Below are 27551 nucleotides of genomic sequence, written 5' to 3'. Positions count from 1 at the left end.
TAGAAATGTGCTATGTTATGAAAATGTGTCCTTGCTACAGATACTACATTGTAATTGTGAGATATGCGTGCAGTTCCTCGGAATTCTATGAATACTTCTAAGTTCTAATGAATATAAGCTCTGATTAAACATTTTGATGGCTTATCAAAAAGAAAAAAAAAACTTACCCAGCTCAATACAGCCACCAATTCCAAGGAGAGCCCCTGAACTGTGATACAGAGGGAGGGTTAAATAAACAATATCATCAGCTGTGCAGCCAAAAGCCCACAGCCCGAGAGATCCCTTCAACACCTGCAAGTGACTGATCACGGCTGCTTTGGGTAGACCTGAAAGAGAGGAAGAGAAGGAAAAATTCATCCACACAGGTTCTCTGAGGGACTCTGAGTTCTCCAAGGGACTCTCATCCATGTTAAAGATCATGCAATTGATGGTCACAAAGTACAGTATCATAATTATGGAAAGGTGGGATGTAGGTGGAGAGCCAAAATTATCATTGCATAGTTTTATATCCTTTAGAAAATGGCTATTTATGTTTACCATTGTATGTGAGCTAATTTTCTCATGACCATTGGGCAAGCTTTTTAAAACATGTTGTTAAGCTTAGCTTTTTAAAACATGTTGTTGTTAATTCTAGCCTCTACCAACCTATAGCTAAAAATGCTTTAAAGTAATATATGAAACATATTGAAAAAATTTCTCTACCTTGCTGTAGCCAGCTTATCTAATGGCCCTACTATATTCATTGAAAGAACTGATTTATAATTTCCCTTGTTCTGTGGCTACAGAAGTCCATGAAACCCATTCAATGGCAGAACATGGATTCCAGAGTAACTTGAATCTGTTATGCAGGGTCATGGTCACTGTTATATGTCAAATATGTGTGTGTGTGTGTGTGTGTGTGTGTGTGTGTGTGTGTGTGTGTGTGTGTATACATGTATATGTCCCATTACATATAGATCTATGAAAGAAAGATTATCCTGATACCAATAACACAAAGAATTGGGACAAAAATATATCAAATTATTTTAGATGCTTTGGAGGAGAACTGCAATGTGAATTGCTGTTGTAATGAAGTCTACAGTCTTTAATCTATGCAAAATAAGTTAAAATTACACAAAATCAAAGTAGAGAGTTTGCTAGAAACTAATGGAAGAAATGCTAACATCTGCAAAAATATGCCCCCAAATGAGAGGAAGCATAATAGAAATCTAAATTACATGTAAAGTAGAAGTTTTACAGAGAACAATTCCTTCAAGTAGAACTCTCACTGTGGACCATTCACTTCGTCAGGTTTAAACATGTCTTGTCATATGATCCTTTAAGAATGCAAAGTTCATAAAATATGTTGGAATGGTTCTGCTGTGGATATCGCTCTATATAAATAATACACTGATTGGCCAGTGGCCAGGCAGGAAGTATAGGTGGGACAAGGAGAGAGGAAAATTGGGGGAACAGGAAGAAGGAGGGGGAGACACTGCCAGCCACCGCCAGGACAAGCAGCATGTAAAGATGCCAGTAAGCCACGAGCCACATGGCAAGGTATAGACTTATAGAAATGGGTTAATTTAAGATATAAAAACAGTTAGCAAGAAGCCTGCCACGGCCATGCAGTTTATAAGTAACATAAGCGTCTGAGTGATTATTTTATATGTGGGTTGTGGGACTGCGGGGCTTGGTGGGACCGGGAGAGAAGCCCTCCATCAACATGGTTCCATGCATTTCATGAGCCAGTTTTCTTCTCTTTCTATCCTTCTTTCACACATAATTGTTTTCTTATGATAATATGCAGTTGTAAGTAATATATATAAAATGTTTGTATTTTGCATAGTGCCTTGGTACTGATGTTACAGGTATTTTCCTTATTGTTTTGGAATTTGCTAATGTTATAGAAAATTATAATGTCAGTGTAAGAAATTCAGCCTTTAAAAAAAAACCTGTGTTCATGGAACACAACTTGTCTTCCTGTTGATAAATATCATCACTTCAATTAATTAACTAGATTTGATCATATCCAATTCTTATTGGAGTTTAAAGAGTTTTGTTTTTCAAATGATTATCTGCACAGACCTCTATTTTGAATCTATCTCATTGTGGCTTGAAGTGTGGCTCAGTGGTAAGGGGTTTGCCCAGTCAGCATTAAAGAGCATGCAACCCTGAATTCAATCCCCAGAGTCACAAAGTTAACCAGTCTATCCCATTAACAAACTTGTTGGCATTATAAAATGCTAAGGGGATGAGGCCAAACAGGGTGTTTCCTGGATGCAGGCCTGAGAGACCTCAGGAGGCATCAAAGGAAGGGTCACAGTCCACAGAGAAATCCTACCAATCTCCATCCTGGAAAGCTCCACCCTGAAAAGTTCCACCCCTTGCCCAATAAGCTCTTTATAAGCCTTGAATCCTATTCAGTTTGTTGCTGTTTCTTCCTCTAGCAGAGGCAGCCCCCCTCCTGTTTTCTTTCCCTCCCAATAAATCTCATTGTGTGAGGTTTGTTGTGCAGTGTGACTTTGTAGTATTCCTTGGCTTCCAGCTGCTAGAAAACTTTCCATCTGAGCTGCAACGCTTACAGCTTGGCTCCTCAGAACCCAGAAAGGCTCATGAATAGGGAGTAGAAGATAAAGGTATGACCATAAATAGGCTACTGTGTGGGACGTTCTGTTTGTAAAACAATTTTAGTCATGAGCTACCCTGTCAACCCTGTAGACAGCTGAGGGTTCCCCCCCCCAAAAAAAGAGAGGTTGAAACAGGGAGATAAGAGGAAGTGTGCAAACATTCCTAACTCACCATGCCCCCTTTAACACTTGCTAGTTTTCTTTTGGAGATTCTTTTCTGAGGCATCTGTATAGCTCACCAACTACGACAAGCAGTCAGGGGTACCCCACTCCACACACTGGTCAAGATGGAGACAAAAGAGTACCCTCGTGTTGGGGATTTAGCTCAGTGGTAGTAGGCAAGCGCTAGGCCCTGGGTTCTGTCCTCAGCTCGGTGCGGGAGGGGGATGTACCCTGCTCCACACACACAAGATCAAGATAAATACAAGTGACACAAATACAAAACACACACACACACACACACACACACACACACACACACACACACACACTCACACACACATACACACACATACACAAAGTCTAGGCCATGAAACCAACTAGTAAATAAATCCCACCCAGGCATGCTGACCTCCTTTCTACTCATGAGGTAATTTGCTCTGGGTTTTATTACCTAAACTTTTAAGGATGAACTGGCAGTCAAAAGAAACCCAACATTTAAGGAAATTCTCTAACATAAAAGAAAGCAATACAAACCACAACATAAAAAAGATGGAAAAAACAAACTAGATAAAGACATTTGAAAGATACAAGACTGTTGTTGGTTGTTTTGCTCTTTTGGAGGGCCTGCCACCCAGCTCCCAAATAAATCACATCCAGAGTCTTATACTTAATTATAAATGTCTGGCCTTAGCTTGGCATGTTTCTAGCCAGCTTTTCTTAACTTTTCCTGTCTGCCTTTTGCCTCAGGGCTTTTCCCATTCTCTTACTTCTATAAATCTTACTCTTACTCCATGGCTTGCTATGTAGCTGGGTGTCTGGCCCCTGATGTCCTCCTCCTTCTCTGGTTACTTTTGTCCTCCCAGATTTCTCCTTCTATATATTCTTGCTGCCTGCCAGCCAGGCCTATCCTTTCTCCTGCCTCACTATTGGCCATTCAGTTCTATATTAGACCATCAGGTGTTTTACAGAGGTACAGTAACACAGCTTCACAGAGTTAAACAAATCCAACATAAACAAAAGCAACACACCTTAAAATAATATTCTACAACATGAGACAATAAATTATCAGGAGTGCAATAATAAGTTTCTAACAGAAGAACAGCCAAAGAACACAGGATGAGGAAATACATCTCTCAAAAAGTAAATCAAAAACTTAGAGAAGGAAAATAGAAAAATAGGAAATTAATAACTTAGTTTAAGAGGCTTAATCTTTAAAAATGGAAGGGCTCCAATGATGAACGAATGACCAAGTCACCTTCAGTGATAGGAAGAAACAATCAAAAAGGAGAGGGGTATTCTTTAATTTCAAAACCACATAGAACTGTAAAACATTAATTTCTAGATTGAAAATAGCTATTAGCTTCCCAGAAAATGACCCAAGGAGACAAATCCCCAGTGCATGTCATCAGAATGATGTGAAGTACTGGAGATTCAAAAGTAAGAAGCACAAAGACTTCTCATCATGGACATAGGAAATCCAAAGTCACAATCCTGAATAAAAAGAATTCCAAACATACATGCTGTGTATATAATTCTGTATAAATAAAACACTGATTGGCCAATGGCCAGGCAGGAAGTAGGTGGGACAAGGAGAGAGGAGAATTCTGGGAAGTGGAAGGCTGAGGGAGGGAGACACTGCCAGCCGCCGCCATAACAAGCAACATGTGAAGATGCCAGTAAGCCACGAGCCACGTGGCAAGGTATAGATTTATAGAAATAGGTTAATTTAAGATATAAGAACAGTTAGCAAGAAGCCTGACACGGCCATACAGTTTGTAAATAATATAAGTGTCTGTGTGTTTATTTTATAAGTGGGCTATCGGACTGCCATGGCTTGGCGGACCCGGAGAGAAAACTCTCCAACAACACATACAATTCTACAAGCAGTCTTCCTTCTGTAAGGACAGAAAAAGAGATGTTTGGGGATATATAAGAATTTATAAAAAGTGCTCCTTTCCTTATGTCTGTTATTAAGATGCTGCAGAGAACAGGCCAGAGAGCAAAGAGTGAAGGAGCTGAAGCTCTGCTGAGTAGGGGACCAAGAAAAGAAAATGCTGAAGGCATTTCCAAGATGAAAAACAAATATAGGACAAGACAGCTACTGGACAGGACTGAAGGAGAAGGGTGGAACAAAGGGTGTCCAAAAATTGACTTGAAGGAATGCATGGGGCTCCTTCACTTTCTATAGCAATGTTTCCTGGTTGAGGAAGAGGTGGCATCTCAAATTAGTTCAACATAATTGTTATTTCAGGATCCATGTTGTTGGAAACCCAGTTATCTCTTTCAGTTTCTAAGGACTATCACCACAAGACTGTGCTACAGCAACAAGCCTCTCATGTCATTGACCATACCCTCACAACCTATAGGTTTTGAGCATGATATACCTAATGAGCAACACCAGGGCTAGGTAAAATTCCCTCTTCATGAGTGTTTTCTTTATTCTAATCCATGCATGATCTCTTAGTGTAATCTAAGGAAGAGTGCCCCTGGGCTTCAATAAGCTTTCATCCCCTCTCCCACACAGCACTTCAGGTAGAGTTCCTTCCTGGCACTTGACCTCCCACTGGCATCCCTAACTCTCTAGAGCTGTGTACAATCCATTCCTTCTCTTTGCTGTCTTTTGTTCTCATCCTTTATCATGTCTCACCTGCCCCACAGAGCAATCCTCCCTCTAACCACCAGTCCCTTGCAGCTTCCCATCTTGGCCTCCTGACAATAAGAAAGGGCTTACAAGACCAAAATTATGAAAAAAAAAAAAAACACCAAAAGTTGGAAACTACAACACTAAATACAAAGCAGTTTTAGGTGACCAGCAAACCAGAAGAACAATTAATTCCAGATTGAGAGGAGTTTGACCTGAAAGAAAACAAACCATTATCTGGGTTCTACACAGCTTAGTTAGAAAGCGTCCACTGTTATGACACTGACCAGACAGCATTTAGTGGTTCTTAGGGTGATAGGAAGAGGAAGTGCCTGCAACATAAAGGAGTGTGTGGAGGGGTGGGGTGCAGGTAAACTAAGAATAATCAGTAGACAATGTTTGTGCATAGGTGCTAAGGGTCTGCTAAGTTACCTGTTCTCTCTAGACATAGAGAAGCATTTTTTTAAAGGACTGCACATACTTTCTGCCTTTGAAGCAGAATTAAACAATAAATGTAGAGCTTTTCTCTTACATATCTAAAACCTTTCCCCAATTCTGTGCTATAGAACTGTAATATAGTAAATATAAAATGTAAAATGAGTGGTGCTTTCTCTCTCAGCCAGCTTTGCCACAGCATAAAATGCCTCAGCTTTGATCTTGAAGAGGAAATAAATGTCTGTTAGAATCTGCTCCAGTCTGTTCTCATTGGAGCAGACATTTAGAGACTGCCTTTAAGTCACCCCTGACTTGTTAAAAGAACACAACCACCAAGACTAACTGTCTAAGTTCCTTCTGCTGGATATTAAGAAAACCCCATCCAAAAGTCATTCTCTTTCAAATCGCATTGTCCAACAAAATTTATGCTGACAAACTGATACATCCTGGCATTTTTGAGTTTATTTATTCTAATCATTCAAATGTAGTTTGTTTTCTTAAGGACTAAAAAAGATAAGATGTACCAAATGATTGGCTGGTAAGTTTGTTTTTTTTTTTTTTTTGAAGTTATTGTGTAATAGGAATTTTGCTTACAACGTGGCACACATAGGTAATAGCAACATTGAAACTTGGAAACAAAATCCCAACCATCAAACTGATCACAGAGCATCTTTGGCCTGTCGTTCACGGCTCAGTGCTTCCTGAAAGTCAGAGAATTCCTGTGAATCATCAAGGTGATTTATTATTTTCCTTTGGTCATCACCATTTAACCTTTTCTCCCACTAAAGAGAGCTGAGTTCCATGAGCCCGTGTTGTTTCTCTCTCTGGATTCATCAAGTCTTGGGGACTTTCCGTGAGTCATAAGACCCGGTTATTCTGGGAAAGTTAGGAGAGCTGCCACCTGCACCAAAAGTCAAGAATAGAGAGAACTGCTTTGGAGTCCATTACCAGGTTTATAAACACAGAAGGTGAATAAAAAAAAAAAAGAGAGAAAAAAAAGAGAGAACAGAAGAGGAAAGGGACATGATTGCTCCTAGGCATGATGAAGAAGAAAGTGTATTATAGATCAAAGCAAGAGCATAGGCAGGGACTGGAACATCTGGGAGATCCCAAAGTGGACATGACCAGGCAAAGCTTGGCCATGTCAGAAGAGGGGCAGGAAGAGAAGGGGAGGGAGAGGAACAAGTTGCAGCAGCTAAGAGGGCAAATGTACAAAAGGGTGGGTAACCAAAATGGCTGCATTATGTAGGGCAAATCCTCCAGGGGAAGGATAGAACAGGCCCTGGGCTGGAGAGTGTAGAGGGCAAGGTATTCCAGCCATACCCCATAGCAGGTGGAAACTGAGAGCTGTTGGGAGAACCTGGCAGCCAGGTCCACTTTGATATGTTAAATAGACACGTTAGTTAACCATTTGTCCTAAGTTTGAGACTTTACACATCAGACCTAAGATTTCATTATTTTTAATATTTGTATGTGTATGTCTGTTCAGTGCCTGCAACACCAGTATTGGTGACAAAAAGGTACACACACACACACACACACACACACACACACACACAAAGAGTGAGACAGAGACTGAGAGAACATACCTGTTGTTCCAGAGGTAAAAATATAGAGGCAGGTAGACTTGAGGCTTGAGGTGACATGATGCCTTGTTGGCACTGGCTCATCGGAGGCCAGGCTCAGCTTTTCTTGGAGTGAAACTACACCTTGTGGAACGGAGTCCTTCATTCCCCAAACAGTGATGTGCTTGGGGAGGCTGGGGAGGATTTCTTCTATGCTTCCAAGTAAATCTGAAAAGCAAGTGATTAGAAATAGGTAAAAAAAAAAAAAAAAAAAAAAAAAAAAAAACCTCTAATCTCAAATTTCATGTTGGGTTTCTTTCACGTGTTGGAACAGAGATAAAATGGAAGCAAAGTCTCCTCTCTTTCTGATTGAAAAGGCTATTTTATGCTTATGTTTGGTTTGGGAAATACTTCGTTTTGAGGCATGTCACCCTAAATACCCCTAGTCTGTCCTTGAATTTGCAATTTCCCACCTCAGTTTGCAAAATCCAGGGAATATAAGCATGAGCCACCATTCCAAGCCCTGTGTCTATTTCAACCTGAAACAACAATTCTGTCACCATCTGATTGAACAACACAAAGCAGGTTCACATTAAATGTTGATGATTTTGATAGCTTCCTGCTAAAAGACCACACTTCCCAGCTTCCTTTGTGTCCAGGCCAAGTCTTTCTTGAAGAGAGGCACTATGGGGCGGTAGTAATTTCTGCCCCTGTAAGGGGCCAGATTTTATCTTTGTAGGTATTTTGGCCATCCACACACTTGCCCCCTTGTTATGAACAAACATGGTCTTGGTCTCACCTGAGGTCAGATCAAGCCTCTCTTTCTTCCTACCTTCTCTTTACAGCTGTCTTAAATTATCTAATAGATTCTATTACAAAAAATTATTATATTTTCCCATCTTTTAAATAAAACTATTTCTTAGATTCTCTTCAAATTTAAATTTAGGATACTGCAGAAGGCATGTTCTTCTAAATATAACTTGGTAGTTAATTATTCCAGGAGAACATCTGAGTGCTAAATTGCTCAACCTTAATGAAACACATTTGAGGAAATCCCTTGGCTGCTCTGGAGTGGTTTCAAGACCATGCTGAAGCCAAAGGTTAATGAATTCAGGGAGAGGCCTGTTCACTCAGCACCATGATAAGTCAAGTTGCAAACCCCTGAAGCAGAGGGGGGAAAAAGAATGCCTTCCAGAAACAGAACAAGATCCTCTATGCAGGGGAGGATGTGACAGGGACAGCTGCCAGTGGAGTGATGAACAGAGCCTCCAGCAGTGGCCTGGAGACTCAAGGCCAAGGACAGAACCAAGGTCAAACAGAAAAAAGGAACAATAAATATTGAGAGATCCAGTCTCCAGGACTGAGAAACTTTGGAGCATCTTTAGTTCAAGGGTCTGAGTGTTAAGGAATGGAAAAGCAACCAGGATACTATTTTTCAGAAACTCTTTGCTTCCAGGATTAAGAACACAGAAAGGCAATAGCTGAGATGAGGTGAGACTAAGTTATTTGAGACTTTCATTTTTCCACTAATATAAGATAAGACGTCATACTCTAAAGGAGGTCATTGATGGAGGAGAAGGGAGATATGGCAGTGGTGAGCACCTCATGAGGAAGCATTAGATATTAAGGTACTCAGCACCCAACAGTACACAAAAGAAAAAAATCAATCCTGTCTGAAAACTCTTTTTCTAGAATTTAGGGAGAACTATGCTTGTTACATTTAACTGTAATTCTGCTTTATTTTAACATTGGTCTTTGACAGTAAAATGAAAGTTTTACATTTATAGTTGGTAGGTTTTTTTCTTTATTTCTATGATATTCCATTATTTCCAAGGTGTGAATTCTCCTCTCTCCTTGTCCCACCTACTTCCTGCCTGGCCACCTACTTCCTGCCTGATCACTGGCCATCAGTGTTTTATTTATATAGAATGATATCCACAGCAAGGGACTTCTGATTGCTGTGTTTCTTATTTTAACTTGACAACTGGACTAACATCTTTGGTGGTGCTGCATGATGATACCCACTAGCATTTTGCAATCAATACCAACAAAGCCAAGGATTGCTGGCAACCACTAGAGGCTAAGTAAAGGCAAAGAAAGAGTCCTTCTTACATTTAGAAAAATGTAAGTATGTGAGTATGAAGCTGGCAAATCCTTTGCTTTAGACTGTTAGCCTCCAGAACTAAGCAAAAAATACTTCCCTTATTATAAGCTCCCAGTGTATGGCATTTTATCACAGCATCTCTAAGAAGCTAATAAACAAAGTTCTCAAAATGATGCCTAGTGTAACTGGTAATCAAAGTGAAATTAGGTAATTCTATAACTATATATGCATCATAAAGAAACCAGTGACTAGGACTGGAGAGTTGGGGCTCAGAGGTTAAGAGTTATACTGCTCCTGCAGAGGACGAGTTCAGTGTCCAGCACTTACATCAGGCAGCTCACAATGGCCTGTAATCCAGCTCCTGTGGTCAGATGTCTCTTTTGGCATCTTTGGGCACCTGTACTCAAGTGCACATATCCCCACAAAGACACACGCAAATATACATACTTGAAGAATCTTTAAAAACACAGTGATTAGGAATAATAGATCTGGTTAGAATGCTCTAGACCAAAAAAAGAGAGTGTCTTAGTTAGGGTTTCTATTGCTGGGATGAAACACCATGACCAAAAAGCAAGTTGGGGAGGGAAGGGTCTATTCAGCTTACACTTCCATATCACTGTTCATCATTGAAGGAAGTCAGGACAGGAACTCAAACGGGGCAGGATCCTGGAGGCAGGAGCTGGGGCAGAGGCCATGGAGGGGTGCTGCTTACTGGCTTGCTCAGCCTGCTTTCTATAGAACCCAGGACCACCAGCCCAGGGATGGCACCACCCACCATGGCTTGGGCCCTCCCCTGTTGATCACTAATTGAGAAAATGCCTTACAGCTGGATCTCATGGAGGCATTTCCGCAACTGAGGCACTTTCTCAAGACTGTAGCTTGCATCAAGTTGACACACAAAACCAGGCAGGACACATAGTTTTAGAAAAGTGGCAGGATACAAAATTAACACACAAAAATTAGAAACTTGACTGTATACAAATGACAGAATGAGAAATAAATCATAGAAACAGTACCTTTCACAATGGCCTCAATAAAAAAATATATGCTGGGATAACGCTTATCAAGCAAATAAAGACTTGAATAGGAAAAATGTTAAGACATTGAAGAAAGAAATCAAAGAAGACACCAGAAGATGGAAAGATCTTCCATGTTTGTGTATCCATAGAATTAATATAATCAAAATGGTCATCCTACCAAAAGCAACCTACAGATTCAATGTAATTGCTAACAAAATTCCAACATAATTCTTCACAAATATTGAGAAAACAATCTCCAACTTCATATGAAAACACAAAAGACCCAGGACAGCTAAAACAATCCTGAATAATAAAAGGATGCCTGGAGGTATCACCATGCCAGATTTTGAGTTATACTACAGAGCTATATTAATTTAAAAAAAATGGTATTGGCATAAAACAGACAAAATGGTCAACTGAATTGAATTGAAAACTCAGACATAAGTCTACACACCTATGGACACCTGATTTTTGACAAAGAAGCCAAAAATACATTGGAGAGAAAACAGTATCTTCTACAAATGTTTCTGTTCAAACTGGATAATTGCATGTATAAGAAAGAAAATTGTTTCATATCTATCACCCTCCTGAAAATTCAACTCTAAATGGATTAAGAATGTCAACATAATTCTAGGTACCCTAAGTCTGATAGAAGAGAAAGTGAAAAGTAGGCTTGAACTCATTGGCACAGAAAGGACTTTCTCATCAGGAAACTGACAACACAGGACACTAATATCACAGTCACTAGCAATAAATGTGACCTCATAAAGCCAAGAAACTTCTTTATGGCAAAGGACACTATCATTCCATCAAATTGGCAGCCTACAGAATGGGAAAAGATCTTTATCAATTATACATATGATAGGAGGTTAATATCTAGAATATATAAATAACCAAAAGAAAAACTTGATCAAAAAAATAAACAATCCAGTTTAAAAATGGGATATAGAACTAAGCAGAGAGTTTTTAAAAGATAAAGCACAAATGGCTGAAAAACACTTAATGAAATGTTCAAGATCTTTAGCCATCAGGGAAATGCAAATTAAAACTCCTTTGAAATCTTATCTTACCTTAGTCAGAATGGCCAAGATCATATGCCATACAACAAATGGCAGCTCATACTGGTGAGAATATTGTATAAGGAGAACACTCATTCATGGTGGGAGTGCAAACTTGTACAGCCACTGTGGAAATCCATGTTATAGTTCCTTTGAAATCTGTGAATACATCTGCCTCAAACCCAGCTATACCACTCTTGGGTATATGCCCAAAGAACTCCATATTCTCTTAGAGAAACACTTGCTTAACCATGTTCATTGCTTACCTAATTGAAAACAGCCTAGATGTCCATCACCTGATGAATGGATAATGAAAATGTGGTACATTTACACAGTGGGATATTATTCAGCTGTTAGGAAAATCAAAGTTATGAAATTTCCACTTAAAAGGCTGGAACTAGGGCAAAAGCATCCTGAGTGAGGTAACCTGGGACCAGATGACAAATACTCTGTTTTCTCTTTTAGGTGTATGTTACTTTTAAGCTTTCAAAATGTGCACTTCAATCCAAATCACCACGGAGGTTAGTTATCTACTACGGGACCAGAGGGGAGGAAACGATCTCCCAAAGAAGGGAAAATCAAGTTCACATATGGAGAGACAAGGGGGAGCCAGAGTAGGAGGATTAAATAAGGAAGGGGATGGGAGGACAGGGTAAACAAAGGAATATGGGGAGGACAACTGACGCTAAAGGCCATTTGAAAAATTATATGGAAACCTACTACTGTAGAAGCTTCCTAAAACCATACATATATGAAATAAATCCAAGTGGAGTAACCAAATAATATGGGAGCCAATGCCCCAACTAGATATCTTATGCTATCATGTGAAACCTTCAGGGGCAGGAATTGGTTATATCTAGTTGAGTCATTGGGAAAGGGGCCCTATAGGAATCTCCAAATATCACAAGTTATTGCCAGTGTTATTGTTGGATCTCCACAGCCTATTGCTGTAGTGGTATTCTAATTGTACTGAAATGTGATTTTGATTGTATGTTAATAAATAAAGTTGCCCGGAGGTCAGAGCTATTGGAGCCATAGACAGAGTGTGGTGGTGGTGGTGGTGGTGGTGGTGGTGGTGGTGGTGGTGGTGGTGGCACACGCCTTTAATCCCATAGATCTCTGTGTGTTCAGGGATACAGCCAGCATTGGAGACATATGCCTTTAAGACCTGGGGGACTGTACATATAGACAGTGACAAGGCAGTCACGTGTTTGGGTTTACAACCAATGAGAAGGCAGAATGACTATGAAACGACTTACACACAGGGAAATAGCTCTTTTGGGAAGCTGGAACCACGGCAGGAGGAAGGGTGAGATTTTAGCTCTGAGCTCTGACCTCTTGGCTTTCTCTTTTACATTGGTTCTGTGTTTCTTATTTAATAAGATGGTTGGTTACATCTACATATTGCTAAAGACAGTACTTAGTTATATCATCAAACATGCAGATGTCAAACAGGTGCCTAACTAGAAGCGTCAGCCTTAGGGACTAGCATTCATGATGCTGGAAGATGCAGAAAAGAGAAAGATACACCAATATCACCCAACTACAAACCCTGTGACCAACAGCAGTGATCTGGCTGCAAGATATACTGGTTCAGTAGTGGCATAAAGAGGAGGAGGCAGAAAGATTCTAAAAGCCAGGGGTGATGGTTGACTCCAAGCAAAAAGTGTCTTCCGGGAACAACAGGACTGACTGTTGTACATATGAATTTACAGATGCTGTGACAGCCTGCACAGGACCTTTGTAGGTTTGGGTCAGAAGGAGGGAGACATAGGGTCCCATGCCTAACCAGGAAGCTCTCTCCAGCTGATGTCTGCTGGGAGATGGAAGGCCAGTTTTCTCCAATGATGTTTCATTGGATATGTCAACCAATACTCCAGGGCAGGCCCCAGGACCAGGAGTCATTGGCCAGCACAAACAAACTCAATAGTGTTTTCGTGGACTCTTTGTTTCATTTTGCTTTTTTTTGTCTTTTGATTGTTTTGATTTTCATTTGTGTGTGGGGAGGGCGTGTGTGTGTGTGTGTGTGTGTGTGTGTGTGTGTGTGTGTGTGTATGTGTGTGTGTATTTCTTGGTTTTGTTTTTGTCTCTTTGTTGCTGTTTGGGAGAGAGAAAACAAAGAACTTAGAGGTAGGTGGGTAGGCAGGTCAGGAGTATCTGAGGTAGGATAAAAACCATGATCAAAATATATTGTATTTTTCAAAAAAATTAATTAATACAAATAACCGAGTCAAATGGCACTAGGTAACTAACTCATAAATATAACCTGTAAGAAACTCAAAGCAAACACATAAATGAGGCATTATGCCAGGAAACTAGGGGTTAGGTCTTAAAATGTCTTATTAATCTTCATTTCTACCACAAATAAATTAAGCAAACTGTAAGAATCCAAGGAGAATTCTCAGTTCTGGTTAGTGTATGCAGTTATGTGGTATCCTGATTCTCAGTTCTGGTTAGTGTATGCCGTTATTCATTCAGTATCCTGCTGCACGCAGGCTGCTTTGACAAGGCATGAAAACCCACAGAGATGGCTGGTAGGAAAGACAACAGCACAAAGCACCTAGTCTTTCAAAAAAACAGTTCTAGATTTTGTTTAAATGACTCTTTCTGGTATATTGAACTTAACAATTCTTTCAACTACTTATCATAGTTATCGTGATTTCAAATTGGCCTCCTGGAATTATAAACCAATGGCTAAACTTCTAAATAAATTGGGATATAAGTACAAAGTTACAGCATGACTGTGTCTTGAATCTTTGTTGAAACTGCAGTCTAGGAAACAGTGAGGGTTTACAAAGAGTGGCAATGTTTACAAAAATGAAGGAAGTGAGCAAAAGTCAGAAGAAACATGATTTCATATCCTTAAAATTCAGCTGATTTAGCTGAGGCAGAATTCTCAAATAAAATCCTTTCAAAAGTGGTTAAAAATGATAATGGGTATTGTAGTGACAGTTCTGAACATTGATGTGAGGATAAAGAGGGACAGAAGAATGACTCGATAGTGACAGCATTTCCTGTCCTTCCAGAGAACCAGAATTCAGTTCCCAGTACCCACGTGGCACGTCCAGCTCCAAGAGGTCTGACACCCTCTTTCTGCCCTCTGAAGGCACTCACATACACATGGGATTCACCACCCCCAGCCTGAAATAAAAAGAAAATAAACCTTACAAAAAAGGATAAGGAATCACTACTTATTTATTACTATCAGTTTTAAAACATGAAAAAAACTTCCTTTACCTTGAAAAGAAATTCAGAATATTGATATGACTTAAAATAATATTGTTTAATATAGTTATTTGTGAGGGTGTTTTGTCTGCATGTATGTCTTCATACCATGCACATCCTTGGTGCTATGGAAGCCAAAAGACATCTTTTCAGATCGACTGGAATTAGTTACAGACAAGGCTGTGAGCCCTGTGTGTGCTGGAAATCAAACCTGGGTCCTCTGGAAGAGCAACCAAGGCTGTTAAATAATATTGTTCAAATATATTAATGAAACTCAACTCATTAAGACCCATTCCTCAAAGAAATGTACAAACCATTGATCTGCGCAGAACTGCAGACACCCCAACAGAATGACCAATGCCCCACTCTGTCTGCTGCTTACCACACCTGCCAGGCACACCACACGTTCTGGTTAGATTTCTGGTTAAAGGAGCTGGGATCTGTGCTGGGGAGACTACAATAGATGCAGATCTTGATAGTAAAGTGTGTGAGAACATGAGTTAGCTAGTTTTCCTATGATTTTTAATAAAGTCTCCATTACAGAAGAAGACTCAACACATTTGGTTTTGTTTGTTTGTTTGATTGGATTTTGATTTTTTGGGAACAAGTTCTTTCAAGAAACACGCAAAATTTTCTTCACATTTAAAGCAGGGCATTAGGTGAATCCAAATGGTAAAAATGAGTAGGTTATGATCCTGTGTGTGAGCACTCAGCACTCTTAGTACAAAATAATTTCTTCTTGCATCATCATTGCACCTCTTAGTCACATTCCTGAGACTACAAGATCAATAACAAAATTTTCACGTGTCCCTCTAACATGCCATTCAAATTGTGCTTTGCATCTTGCTTTGATAACTCTTTGTCATCCTGCTCTACATTTAACAGACCTAGAGTACTGAATGTGAGGGAAAGGAATCAATTGATTATAGCTCTCAGGATATTGGTAAGTGTTTTACCTTTAAATTTTTGTATGACTTAGGGTATAGGTCCATCGTAGCATGCCTGTCTGATATTTGTAGGATCCTTAGTTTGATTTCTAGCACCAAAAACATTAATAAATGCAATATGAAAATCAGCTCCAAATAGGTGACCTGGCCTCTCTGTAGTGCAAAACAATGTTCACAAAGAAGTCAGGGTGAAATTATAGATTTTATCAAGTATTTGTAACCAACTCTCTCCTGCGTAGGACAGCTCAATAGCCCTGCAGAGAGGCATGACTAGACTCTGTCTTTTCCTCCAGAATGTTGGGATTAAAGATGTGTGCCACCACTAGTCAGCTATACTATACTTTTAAATTAATAAAACCAATTATTTTCCTTTGTAGCGATGTAACTCTCTTGACCCTGCTAAATCTAAGAAAATGTGATACAGCCATTCTAATAAATACAAGAAAAAATTAGCAATGTCCTAAAAAAATAGGCATGGATCCCATGTAAGCGTACCACAGGACACAAGATAGGTGATCAAGTTCACAGGAACCCTTTGTTTTCTGTACCTCCATACATATCACTTTCAATAAGATTTAAAAAGGATTTTATTTGTCCTGTCTGTTGAGCATTAAGAAGCAGTTTCTTTTATGGCTAAAGGACATTTGCAGGATTGCAAAGGCTCAGTTGTTAACCTGAACACTTTCTTTGCACAGTCAGAGGGCAATTGCTCATAAAAATAGGGCTGGGCTGCACAGCTTAGCATGTCTACTGCGAACAGCAGTAGTTACCTCTGAAGAGAAATCTAAAGTCTTTTAGAATGAATTCATACACAGAGTGCTATCCCATTTAGAGTAGAGGAGATTAGGGTAACCTGAGATTGTTTAAAGTTATCTGTTCATAGTGATTTAATATATTGTGCACAGAGAAAGTAAAATATGCATGTTACACACATTTGAGTAAGAGGGAACCCTGTGGGCACCTGGTCAACCCAAGGCACTTCTTATCTGTTATGAGCAGTGTTTCCTGTTCCCTAATGAAAGCTTTCTTCAGCAACAGATTCTGCCGGCTTTGTGGAGAATTTCCAGGCTGTCACCTGTCCTGCCTGAGATTTACCCTGCCATTTCATTTTAATTCTTTGACAAAGAACATGAGCCTGATCTGGACCCCTAGATCGTAACATAGATAGGAGACTCCTTTGCAAGCACACGTGAGTCTTCAGGCTTTCTTCGAGGGAATAATATCATACACATTTTTCTAAATAGCAAGTATTAAAAGTCTGATACCTTGAGAGTGGCATATTGGAATGCTTTCTTATAATATAACCAGAACACACACTTTTTTATAACTATACTGAAGTGTAACCAGCAGTCCTTACACAACGGGATTATGATTAGATCAGAATCCCACAGCAGAAGCCAGAATTTGAATACTAGTTCTTCAATCTACTAAAATGAGTAACTTAAGCTAAGCTCCCCGATTTCTTTGGATAACCTCACTGCATCTGCCTCTCAGAGCCCCTGGGGATGCTTTACAGGCGTCAACCTTGAGAAGCGATAACAGCTGGCATCATTGTTACTGATAATAATAATAATAATGTTTGATGGTGGTTTAATTGATATCTTTCTTTGGCTTCCTCCCAAATATGGTTACCAGATAAGTAAGCCAAAGGTGGAAATTGTACCTATCAGCAAGGACATTATCAAATCTGACCCATAAAACTTGTTCAAAATTATGTATTACTTCTGGGACTACAGAAATATTTCAGTTGATAAAGTGCTTACCTTATGAGCACAGAGTCTGAGTTTGATCCCCAAGCACCCATCTTCAAATAAGTTATTATGATGCACACTTCTGATCCTAGCACCAAGGAGACCGAGAGAAGGCAGAAACCTGGTACTTAGTGGCTGGCCAGGCTAGTCTACTTGATGATTTCCAGGCCAGTGAGAGATACTCTGTCTCAAAAGGAAAATGGATGGCAACTGAAGAACTGCCATAAAAGTTGTCCTGTGGCTTCCACATGCACAAACATGCATGAGCACTCACACACGCACACATACTAATTTGTATATACACACACAGACACATACACACACAAAAAAAAAACTGTACATAACTTATAAGGAGTATAATTTTTTTCTAAAACATCATTTTTTTTTTCCTTTTTGGAGCTGAGGATTGAACCCAGAGCCTTGCGCCTGTTAGGCAAGTACTCTACCACTGAGCTAAATCCTCAACTCCCTAAAGCATCATTTCAAGCAAACTGTGTGCTATTCTGTTGGGTATAGGATGTTCTCATAGACACGGCATGAATTCTGTTCAGTCACTAAGCACTGAGCTACCCTGTAGCAGGCACTTGGCCACGTCACGAAAGCCATATCATGTCCTCCTCAGAATGTCTATGAAGTAGACAGCATTGTCACCATCTTGTAGCTTAATAAAGTGACACTCACAGAGATTTTCCAGCAGCTACTAAGTGGCTAACTACACATGAACTAGGTCTGCCTGGCTGCTCGGTATAAACCATTTCTCCACTTCTGTACACTCTCCTTAGGATTGTAAGGATCCCCATTAGGAACAGCTGGTCAGAATCTGTGGAGTCTGAAGTTTAAAAAAATCTAATCATTAGGAGTATGTTGTTCACCAATGCAGTTTAAAATGCCAAGAATAAGTATTTCAGGATAAGAACTTTAAATACACACAATTTACTAAGTTCTATACTGGTCTTAACAAGATAACCTATTCGTTAATTAAAATATAATTATCATATCTTTAAAATTCGTGTAATTTGCATTTTAAGATATGTTAAGATGAATGATTAATGTAACTTAAGCTTAATTTCTCCAGTTAACTATTTTACTGAAAAAACTCTACTAAATAGAATTGACTTAAAACTCCAGTAACCCAAAGTAGTAGTCTGTGTAGTGTGTGTGTGTGTGTGTGTGTGTGTGTGTGTGTGTGTGTGTGTGTGTGAATACATATGTGTGTTCAGGAATGAGAAGTGTGTGTGTGTGTGTGAATACATATGTGTGTGCAGGAATGAGAAGTGTGTGTGTGTGTGTGTGTGTGAAAGTACATGTATATGGCTTGTGTGGAGGTCAGGGGTCAGCGTTATGTATTCCTCCATTGAGCGACACCTTATCAATTTTTGAGATAGAGTCTCTCATTGGCCTGGAGCTCAGCAAGTAACTAGATTAAATGGCCAGTGAGCACTAGGGCTCCACCTACCTCTGCCTCTCAGCTCTGAGATTACCACACAGAGTTTTTTTTTTTTTTTTTTTAATTTAGGTTATGAGGATCAAACTTAGGTATTTATGTTTGGATTGTACTTTACTGGACTTAGCTATGTTCCCAGTCTCCATAGCTTTACGTGCTAAAAAGGGAGTAGGGGATGCTGGGATGTTGGCATTGAAACAGAGAAACACTGCAATTAGTTGCTGGAGAGCAAAGTCAAAGCTAGAACAAGTCGACTGTAACACTAATTGAACATAATTAAGCAACTCCTCACGCTACAGCCAAGTTTGTGTAAGGACTTGAGATGTACCCAGCACTGTGCCCCTTGGGAAGACTCGCTAGTAATTTGCTCTGGGAAACTTCTCAGATTGACCTCAGCATCGTGACCACAAAGTTCTTTTCAGGGACACTGTAGCTCTCTTAGTTTGCTCTTCTGAAGGGAGGTAATATTTTCTAGCACAATTTGGAGTTTATATTTGCTACATGATATGCAGTGGTGTAAGCCATGGGATAAGATGTGAGAGTACACCCATAGATAATAAATAAACAGTTTATTTTTCTGCTGCATTCACTGTAGGAATTGATACTGTTTCTCCACACTGTCAGAATTCTATATGACTCATTGATTCTACTTATCACCATAGGTCACTGAGAATGGAAGAGAGGACTGAGAGAACCACCAGACAGTACCCAAGGGACACATTTTAGCTTCTCCACTCCTACGGCCCTAAACTAGCTGAAACCAGTGCTTGACAATAAACACTTCATGACATGGTTGGACCTGTACAAGATAAACTGGAAGGACAGAACGAAGATGTAGGAAGAGTTACAGTGTTGACAGGTAGCTCTTCTTATGTCCACAGCCTAACTCACTTTTGTCATGCATAACGGCTATCAATGAAGCAGAAACTAGATTTTATTCCCTAGTCTTCCAGGATTCTGAAATCCTATACAAAGAACCAGTCTGTATCATTTAATCTAAAATACCTGTTTTTTTTTTTTTTTTTTTTTTTTTTTTTTTACCAAGATCTTTACTTTGGACACCCTTATGACTTTTTAGCTACATACAAGAAGCAATTGTCTAAACCCTTTAGGTTGTGCCAAATAAGTGCCAGGCTTCCTGTTTTAGTTTATTGAATTACCCCATTTCCTAACTTCTTCATTAATTACTCATTAAACCCAAGATTTATCTTCATCAGTCATGGTATATATATATAATCATAGCTGTCTTAACTCACATCAGGGAAGGAAGAAGGTAAATGACAGAAAATGATGGAGGGAAGCAGACCAAGGGAGAGGACTATTGTCTGCCAAGAGCTTGTCCCTGCCTCAGAAGGGTAGCTCAGCCTTGCGCTGTCAAATCCTAGCTCGCAGAGCACAAAGTAAGCACGGGGTGAAGCTAAGAATGTGTGAATTCCACGTTTAAAATTTCAGTTATCCAAATGTACTCATTCTTGATAAAGTTACTAATTGGTAGCTTTCTTACTCATGAAACACTTTGTCAGGGCTGATAAAATAGCTAATCCAACCCTACATCTCTTGAGTTCTCTCGGGGACTGAAGGTACTTGTTGCCCTTCCCCAAATGGAAGGAAACAGAGATTTCATAAAAATATTCTTTCATTGTATTGCTGTTTACTAATCTACAAGAAAGTAAGTGGATGAAGAGGTGTGTGGGAGGAGCTAAGCCGCTGGCTGAGGGATGGAAGAGCGATCTTATAGGCATACCTTACACACCTTACCACCCGCCTCAGAGTATTAGACAGGAAACATGGCTAGCAGAGGGGGAGCGGGGAGACAGGTTGGCTCGCTTTGCGCGTAGCAGACCACAGCTCATACTCTACCTCCGCCCACCACCACGGCCGCGGGCTCACAGGTGCAGATGCAGTGGAGGAGGGAATTGCAGCGGATGTTGGAGTTGAGGAAGGCCACCACGCAGCCCAGCTTAGCCAGGCCGAACCACACATGAACGAAGTCTGGCTCATTGCTCATCAGCAAAGCCACGACATCCCCCCTCTTCAGCGAGGAGTGGGTTAGGAAGGCGTGGGCCACTCGGTTGCTCCTCTTGTCTACGTCCTCATAGGTGTAGACGTCCCCCTCATAAATGATGAAGGCTTTCTGTGGTTGCCTCCTGGCGTGGCTCAGGAACTTATCGAGCACGGTGACCAGCTCCCCTCTCAGTTTGTATATCTCTATCTGAATTCCATAGCGCACCACCTTGAGCAGGAACCACAAATCGTCCCAGAAGTAGGGGAACAGAAGTTTCTGCACGAAGTGCAGGAAGAGCAGTCCAGCCCCAAATCCTGTGAGCCAAGGCAGAAGCATGAGCGCCCTGGCCACCAGCTGACCCAATGGGTCCTGTCAATGTCTTTCTTTTCCAAAGGCTTCACCTCCTTTGCCCGGAGACCCCTGTCCTGAAAGCTCAGGGCTGGCACTTGTAGTTCTGGCTCAGGCTTTCTGTCTGTATCCTCTGAAAGAAATCCAAGTTTTTCACCCAGAAGACTGCTGATGACGAGTCTTGGGACACTGGATGCTGCAGCTGTGGAGTAGAACCCCGAGTCTTCTTTAAAAAAAAAAAAAAAGCGCTTGCACACACAGCACCCAAGGGGCTGAATATGAGTCCAGCACAGCCTAGTGTTCCAACCCTCCGCTGCTGCCAGAGCCGGTTGGTTGGTTGCAGTAAACTCTGGGCTTCAGGTTGCGAAGGTCTTTGTCACCTCTTGCTCTCTGAAAGAACTGTACTATGCTCTGATGTACCTTTTGACTGCCAGGATCAGGAGGCTGAAATGGTGCTGAGAAGTCAGAGAAAGGCAGCAGTTTCCTGCTGGCTCCCTCCAGCACTCACGCAGAGGCTCAGCCACGCCTCCCAGTCCCCAGGCAGACACTGCAGCCAGCCAGCGCCACCCCTGTCCAGTCACTGTCGCCCCGCCCAGGGCAAGGATCTTCCTTCCCTCCTACACAAGCTCAGTCTGTGGGCCACCGTGTCTGCTGGAAGGAGGTGCTGGGCACAGACGCTAGAGATCTTCTCTCCAGTGTCCTTGGAGCTGGGAGAGTCACCCTCCTACCTCCTACCTCCCCCAGCCCTGAGCCAGGGTGGCAGTGACTTCCTGGACTCTCTGTCAGGCGTCTTGCTGAGCAAATGACCTTCCTCTTCCTTGTGGGAGTGCGGTGACCAGCTCATGCCTTGAACCAGGTCTCAGGCCATCCCACAATCCCACATAGGGTAACAAAGACACTGGAAAGCACCTTGTGGGGTGTCTGGGGGCAGGGGCCGCTACTGGCATCCAGTCAGGGGTGATGAGAGCCCTCCAGAGTGACTGATGAGGTGAAAGAACACCCCCCAGGGGGTCGTTGGTGGACATAACAAACTATTGATGGGATGAAAGGTAGAGGTTCCAAATACACAAAGCAAAACCAGCTGAAAGGGAAAGGGACAGGAGTGTGCATTTATGAATTAGTTAGGTCCCAAAGGATTATTTCCTGAGAAAAGGTGGAATGCTTGAACCCATTCATGAAAGCTCACGTTTTCTTCTTTTACAATAGGCAAATTTTAAAGTGTGTGGTTTAAGTTAGTGTGGCCTGTCCATTGCAACACTATCCTTAGAGTGCCAATCTCAAAAAAAGAAAGAAAGAAAGAAGGAAAAGAAAAGAAAAAATGACTTACTATCTGAAGTCATAACTGTATTTTTTTTAAGTATGAAATGATGCCTATTCCTGTATTTTTGGAAAAGGGACTTGCAGGGATGTAGTGTGTAACAAGGATGGGAGACAAGAGCAGGTGAGAGATGCAGTAATCAGAATGCATTAAATGCACGTCTGAAATTGTCTAAGAACGAATTAAAGAACTTATTTTAAAACAAGTTTTTATTCTTTTTTTCAGTTAGGCTGTTTAAAGAATTGTCAAAGTTCAAAGAATTTCACAGGTTATACTTGGAGTGGAAAGGAAGCAGCTTTATCAGTGGTTCTCAACCTTCCTAATGCTGTGACCCTTTAATACAGTTCCTTCATATTAAGATCTATAAGCTCAGGTTACTAAAGCTTCTACAGACTTACACCAACTTTCTGTATGAAATCTCCCCATGGAAGATGGACCCTGTGAACATCTTGAAGCACTGGAGAGGCTTGTGTATTCCTGTATCAGCATGTGAATTGGTTATTAATGCAAGAAACCCACAGAGTCCATTTAATGAGCGAAGGAACTTATTTGGGGGTTAACTCACTACCATGGGAGATGTATCATAGGGTCCAGGAAAGCTGAGCTATGTCACATGCTGATTTACCTGGTCTAAGATCCCAGCATCCAATACCACGAGGAGGCGAAGGGAGTCGCTTACGTGCATCCCAGTTGTTAAGGGTCCCAAGCATGTACTTCAAGGTTATAGGCAGGTGTAACAGTGACCTGTTACTTCACTCGGGGTGGTGCTTCAAGGTCATAGCTAAAACAGCTACCCGATACAGGTTATCTCATCCCTAAGTTTTGTGTCCACTTTCAATATTGCCAAAGACAGCTATCAAAGATGAATAAAACTTCAGTCACAATACCAAGTTATTGTACAATGGCTAGCAGATAGCAATAGCTACAGGATCTATGACTTAAGTAAAATAAAGTGAAACAAGAACACGGAAATCATCTAGACACCTGTTCTGAGACTGATTTTGATCAGGGACAGTGCAATACTGCCCAAGTTCCCCTGGGGACATACATCAATGTTACGATGCTCTCTAATGGTCTTTGAAACTAAAAAAACAATGGGACTAAATACAAGTCAGTACAGGAAGAGAAGGGTCTTCCCAGTCTACATACATTCTTCTCAACCTCTTTCTGAATTCTGATTTGATATTCCTCTCTAACCTTTTTTCCGGTCCTCTCTGCATTCTCAGTTCTGCTGAGGATGAACTGTAGCAAGTGATGAATGTCACACGTAACAAACAGCATCATAGAACAGGCACTGACTCACTTCCCCAGGACAGTAATTGGCACAGTAATCTCCACTTGCCTCCCATGCTTTCTGGTGCAGCAATGCAGCCATCAGCGTAAGGACTATGGGAGGTTAAGATGAGAATGAAGACTGAGAATGATTTCATAGGATGCAAGCTTCAAGAGGCTGGCTACTTCATACTGCCAGGGCTTGGCAAAGGGGAGAGATGGCATCATGTGTGTATTAAGGATTTGCGTGCCTCTAAAAATGAAGGGCTGTCCCTTCTCAGCTTTTCCTCTAGAAAACAGTCCTGCAGAAGTGGGTCTCTGTGGACCATGCATGGAGAAGAGAACATGATGGAATGGAGCCATGACAATGCTCTACTCAGCTCATCTAGTTCTTATCTCTAATGTAGGCTGACAATTTTCACAGCTAGCTTTCACCCATGGCCACATTTCCTGCAGGCCTCCCACGTTGAGTCTGGCAAGAGTACTATGGCAGGCCCATTTGGAGGAAGGCAGAGGAAAAAGGCCACTTATCTTGGCTAATTGGTCTCACCCAAAAGACAAGTAAAATATCGCCCGACTTCACAGCAGGAGGCAGTTTGCCACTTGGAGGAAGGTGCTCATAGAGAGTTTAGCTCCTACCCCTCCACGGAAGCAAGGACACACAGTTGCTATCTTCCTTCATGATAACATTCCAAAGGGGAGAAGAAGAGAGTTGAAAATACTGCCTCCAGAGCTCACTCACGTTGTAATTCCACTCAAGAGCAGTAGTAGCGTTTTGCAAATTTTAACGACTGCATTTAGATTGTAATGCCAACTTCGGTTTTGGTGGAGCCTTACAGGTCTTGTAATCCAATATTTATTTTTATTAATGAGTAATTATTGCCCAGAATATTTCCCCCCACAAAGGCTCGTGAAAAAAACAACATTAAAGTCAAGGAGTGATGTCAGAGAGTTGGGGACTATTATCATTGCTACATGTCTTAGACACATCAAACACATCTTAAAATATAAAAAAATTTATAGTACCAAATAAACAGTCCCATAATGATAGTTCTGGGAACAACTTCCAAACAAATTAAATATTTTTTTTTTAAAGTTTTATTTATTTATTTTATATGTATTGGTGTTTTGCCTGCAGGAGTCTGTGCTCCACATGCTTGAGTTACAGAGTTGTGAGCCTCCATGTGGGTGCTGGGAATTGAACCTGCGTCCTCTGGAAGAGCAATCAGTGCTCTTAAACACTGAGCCATCTCTCCAGCCCCCACAAATTAAATATTTAACTATCATTTTACCACTAATTGAAAATGTACCTAGAAATTTATGCATATCAACGTCCTAACAAGATACTTTACACATTTATTTTATTCGTGGTATTTTTTAGATTCAGACACTTCCATGAAACTTTTCCCTTCCTCACTATTGATGAAACTGACTTCCTGGAAAAGATATTTCTGTAAAGTTTTATTTATTGGCTGAGAACTCATGGAAGCTTCACTTTTAGTTTATAAGCCACCTATGTAGATGTAGGTCATTTGATCATTACTGAAATAATGAAAGAGCCTCTCTGGCCACTTCTACAAGAGGACACGGTAAAGACTTTGGAAGAAGCTGTTTTATTTATAGGTAATCAAATTCAAAATATCAAGTTAGATTAACTGCCTCTTGTCATTCACAATTTAAATGGATTTGTGTCACTCCACTTACATATGATGCTTCTTAGATAATCTAGGCACAGCTTAGGTCCCACATGCATGGCCTACGGAACACTTCTAACTAGCTGTAAACATGCAATCTTTGCATCAAGAAATTATAGCCATTAATTCAGCTCAGTTGTAATCCACCTTGGCTTCTGAGGTAACACGTAGATATTTACAATGCCTCACTCTTTTTTTCAGGACAGAGCTTTTGATCTATTATCATCAATGTGGGAATAAACTTGGGAGTTGTGCTTGTTTTGATTCTCATCCTTCCAGTCATCTTTTTAAAACAAAAAAAAGGGGGGGGGGATGGCCCAGCCATATCTGAATGGAATGGCAGATGTCATAAAACTAGCACAGCTGCTTGACAAAGCAGCTGCCATGTCACCTTTGGTTTTCATCTCCACCTGTTGCATACTTGGGGCACTTTTAATATTTGTACAATTTGTGGATATTGGATTGATGGAAAATTCCTTATGAATCATTTATGCCTTCTCCCAGGAATGCTGCTTCTGAGCTTCCCCAGGACAGTCCTGAACATATTATTGGCCCTGCTTTTAGGGAGATATCCTTATCTACTTGAAGGTCTTCCTTATGCCTTGGAGGTTGTGACACATAAAGAAGCCAGAGGTCTCTTTGTGAAGCTATGAGACATTCTTGAAACATGTGTCCCTGTACTTACACAGGAAAAAGATATTCAAAACAGAGTAAACTTAAAAATCAGCAAGATTTGGTGTGCTAGAGGAATTGTCCGCAGTTCAGATTACAAGCCTCTTCCCACTGTATACTCAGACAATTATGTGGCATATATTTCTGCCTTACACAGAGACGTATTGATGAGCAAAATATGGAGTGGAAAGATGATAAAAGAATGAGATGTCAGGACTTCCTTTGTTTATAAATGTTAGCTCATGCAGAGCCACTATGGTGACCTATGACCAGGGAACAACAGAATGCCAAGATTAGACATATAGACAAATTATATAAAGATATAAAATATAAACATTGTATTATGCCAGAATTTGAATAAAACTGCAGCAGCTTTAGTCTGAGGATTTTTCCTGGGCACTCTGACCACTAAGAGTTAATAATATGCTGCCTGGGACATGGCAAAATGCCCAGGGTGGCTTGAAGATTTTGTTTTGATCTAGTGCCCTTGAAGCAACCAAAGCTACTAGCCTGAGAACAGGCTGTATTATGCCTCTAGATTCTTAAAAACTGGGTTATGGGGTTAATGAGTAAGAATGATAACTCGTTATTAATGATGTCAAAACTTGAGGGAAAATGATTGAAAACGATAACTCTGTTCTGTCATAGTTCATTAACGATGACTAAAAGATGAGCAAAAGGAAGTAAAACACATGTCCAAAAACAAACAAAAAAAAAGTTATGATCTATGTTTTAGAACATCATGGATGTATCCCTGCTTACTAAATTCTGTATAAATAAAGAAGTACTCTGGCTGCTAGTCAGTCAGGCTACCAGATTCTTGTGACCACCATGGCCTGGCTCATTTCCTTCCCTCAACAACTCTTTACATCCTCTGCTAGGACCTGTCCTACCAGGGATGGCTCCTGCCAGGGTAGGACAAGCCATACCGAGATGTGCTTCCTCTCTATCTATCTCTCCTAAGGCAGAACTAAGAAGTGTCCCGTGTCTGATTCCTCTCTTGCCACTCTTGCATCCACCCATCTTCAGACCCTGCCCTCATCCAGAGCCAGACTCTGGCAATGCTCAATTTGTTTCATCTACCCTTTTTGTATGCCAGTAAGTTTTGGGGGGCAACTTATTGTCAATAAATTATATATTAACTCAATAATCACAACTTTAAAAAACACATTTTCTTAAGTGATAAAGATGAAGTAGAGATTTTTTTTCCATTTTTAAATTGAAAATAGATTTTTTTCATACAATACATTCTGGATATGGTTTAGCCTTCGCTAACTCCTCC

At 40.6% G+C, this 27551-nt stretch overlaps 1 protein-coding gene across 2 annotated transcripts in view; it reads right to left on the bottom strand.

Moving 5' to 3' along the window:
* Slc27a6 (solute carrier family 27 member 6) overlaps positions 1–22012 on the bottom strand; it is a 46210-nt gene extending 24198 nt beyond the window's left edge. For both annotated transcript variants that reach the window (XM_042264125.2, XM_076555291.1), the window contains exons 1-3: positions 20821–22012; positions 7437–7640; positions 168–326 (exon numbers count right to left, since the gene is read on the bottom strand). In XM_042264125.2, coding sequence (XP_042120059.2) covers positions 168–326; positions 7437–7640; positions 20821–21301 — 844 coding nt within the window. In that variant the 5' untranslated portion in view covers positions 21302–22012. The remainder of the gene's footprint in view (positions 1–167; positions 327–7436; positions 7641–20820) is intronic.
* Positions 22013–27551: the final 5539 nt, after the last annotated feature.

Source organism: Peromyscus maniculatus, chromosome 19 (genome assembly GCF_049852395.1).
Source record: "Peromyscus maniculatus bairdii isolate BWxNUB_F1_BW_parent chromosome 19, HU_Pman_BW_mat_3.1, whole genome shotgun sequence".
Taxonomy (NCBI): Eukaryota; Metazoa; Chordata; class Mammalia; order Rodentia; family Cricetidae; genus Peromyscus; species Peromyscus maniculatus.
This window is presented reverse-complemented; position numbering and strand designations above follow the sequence as displayed.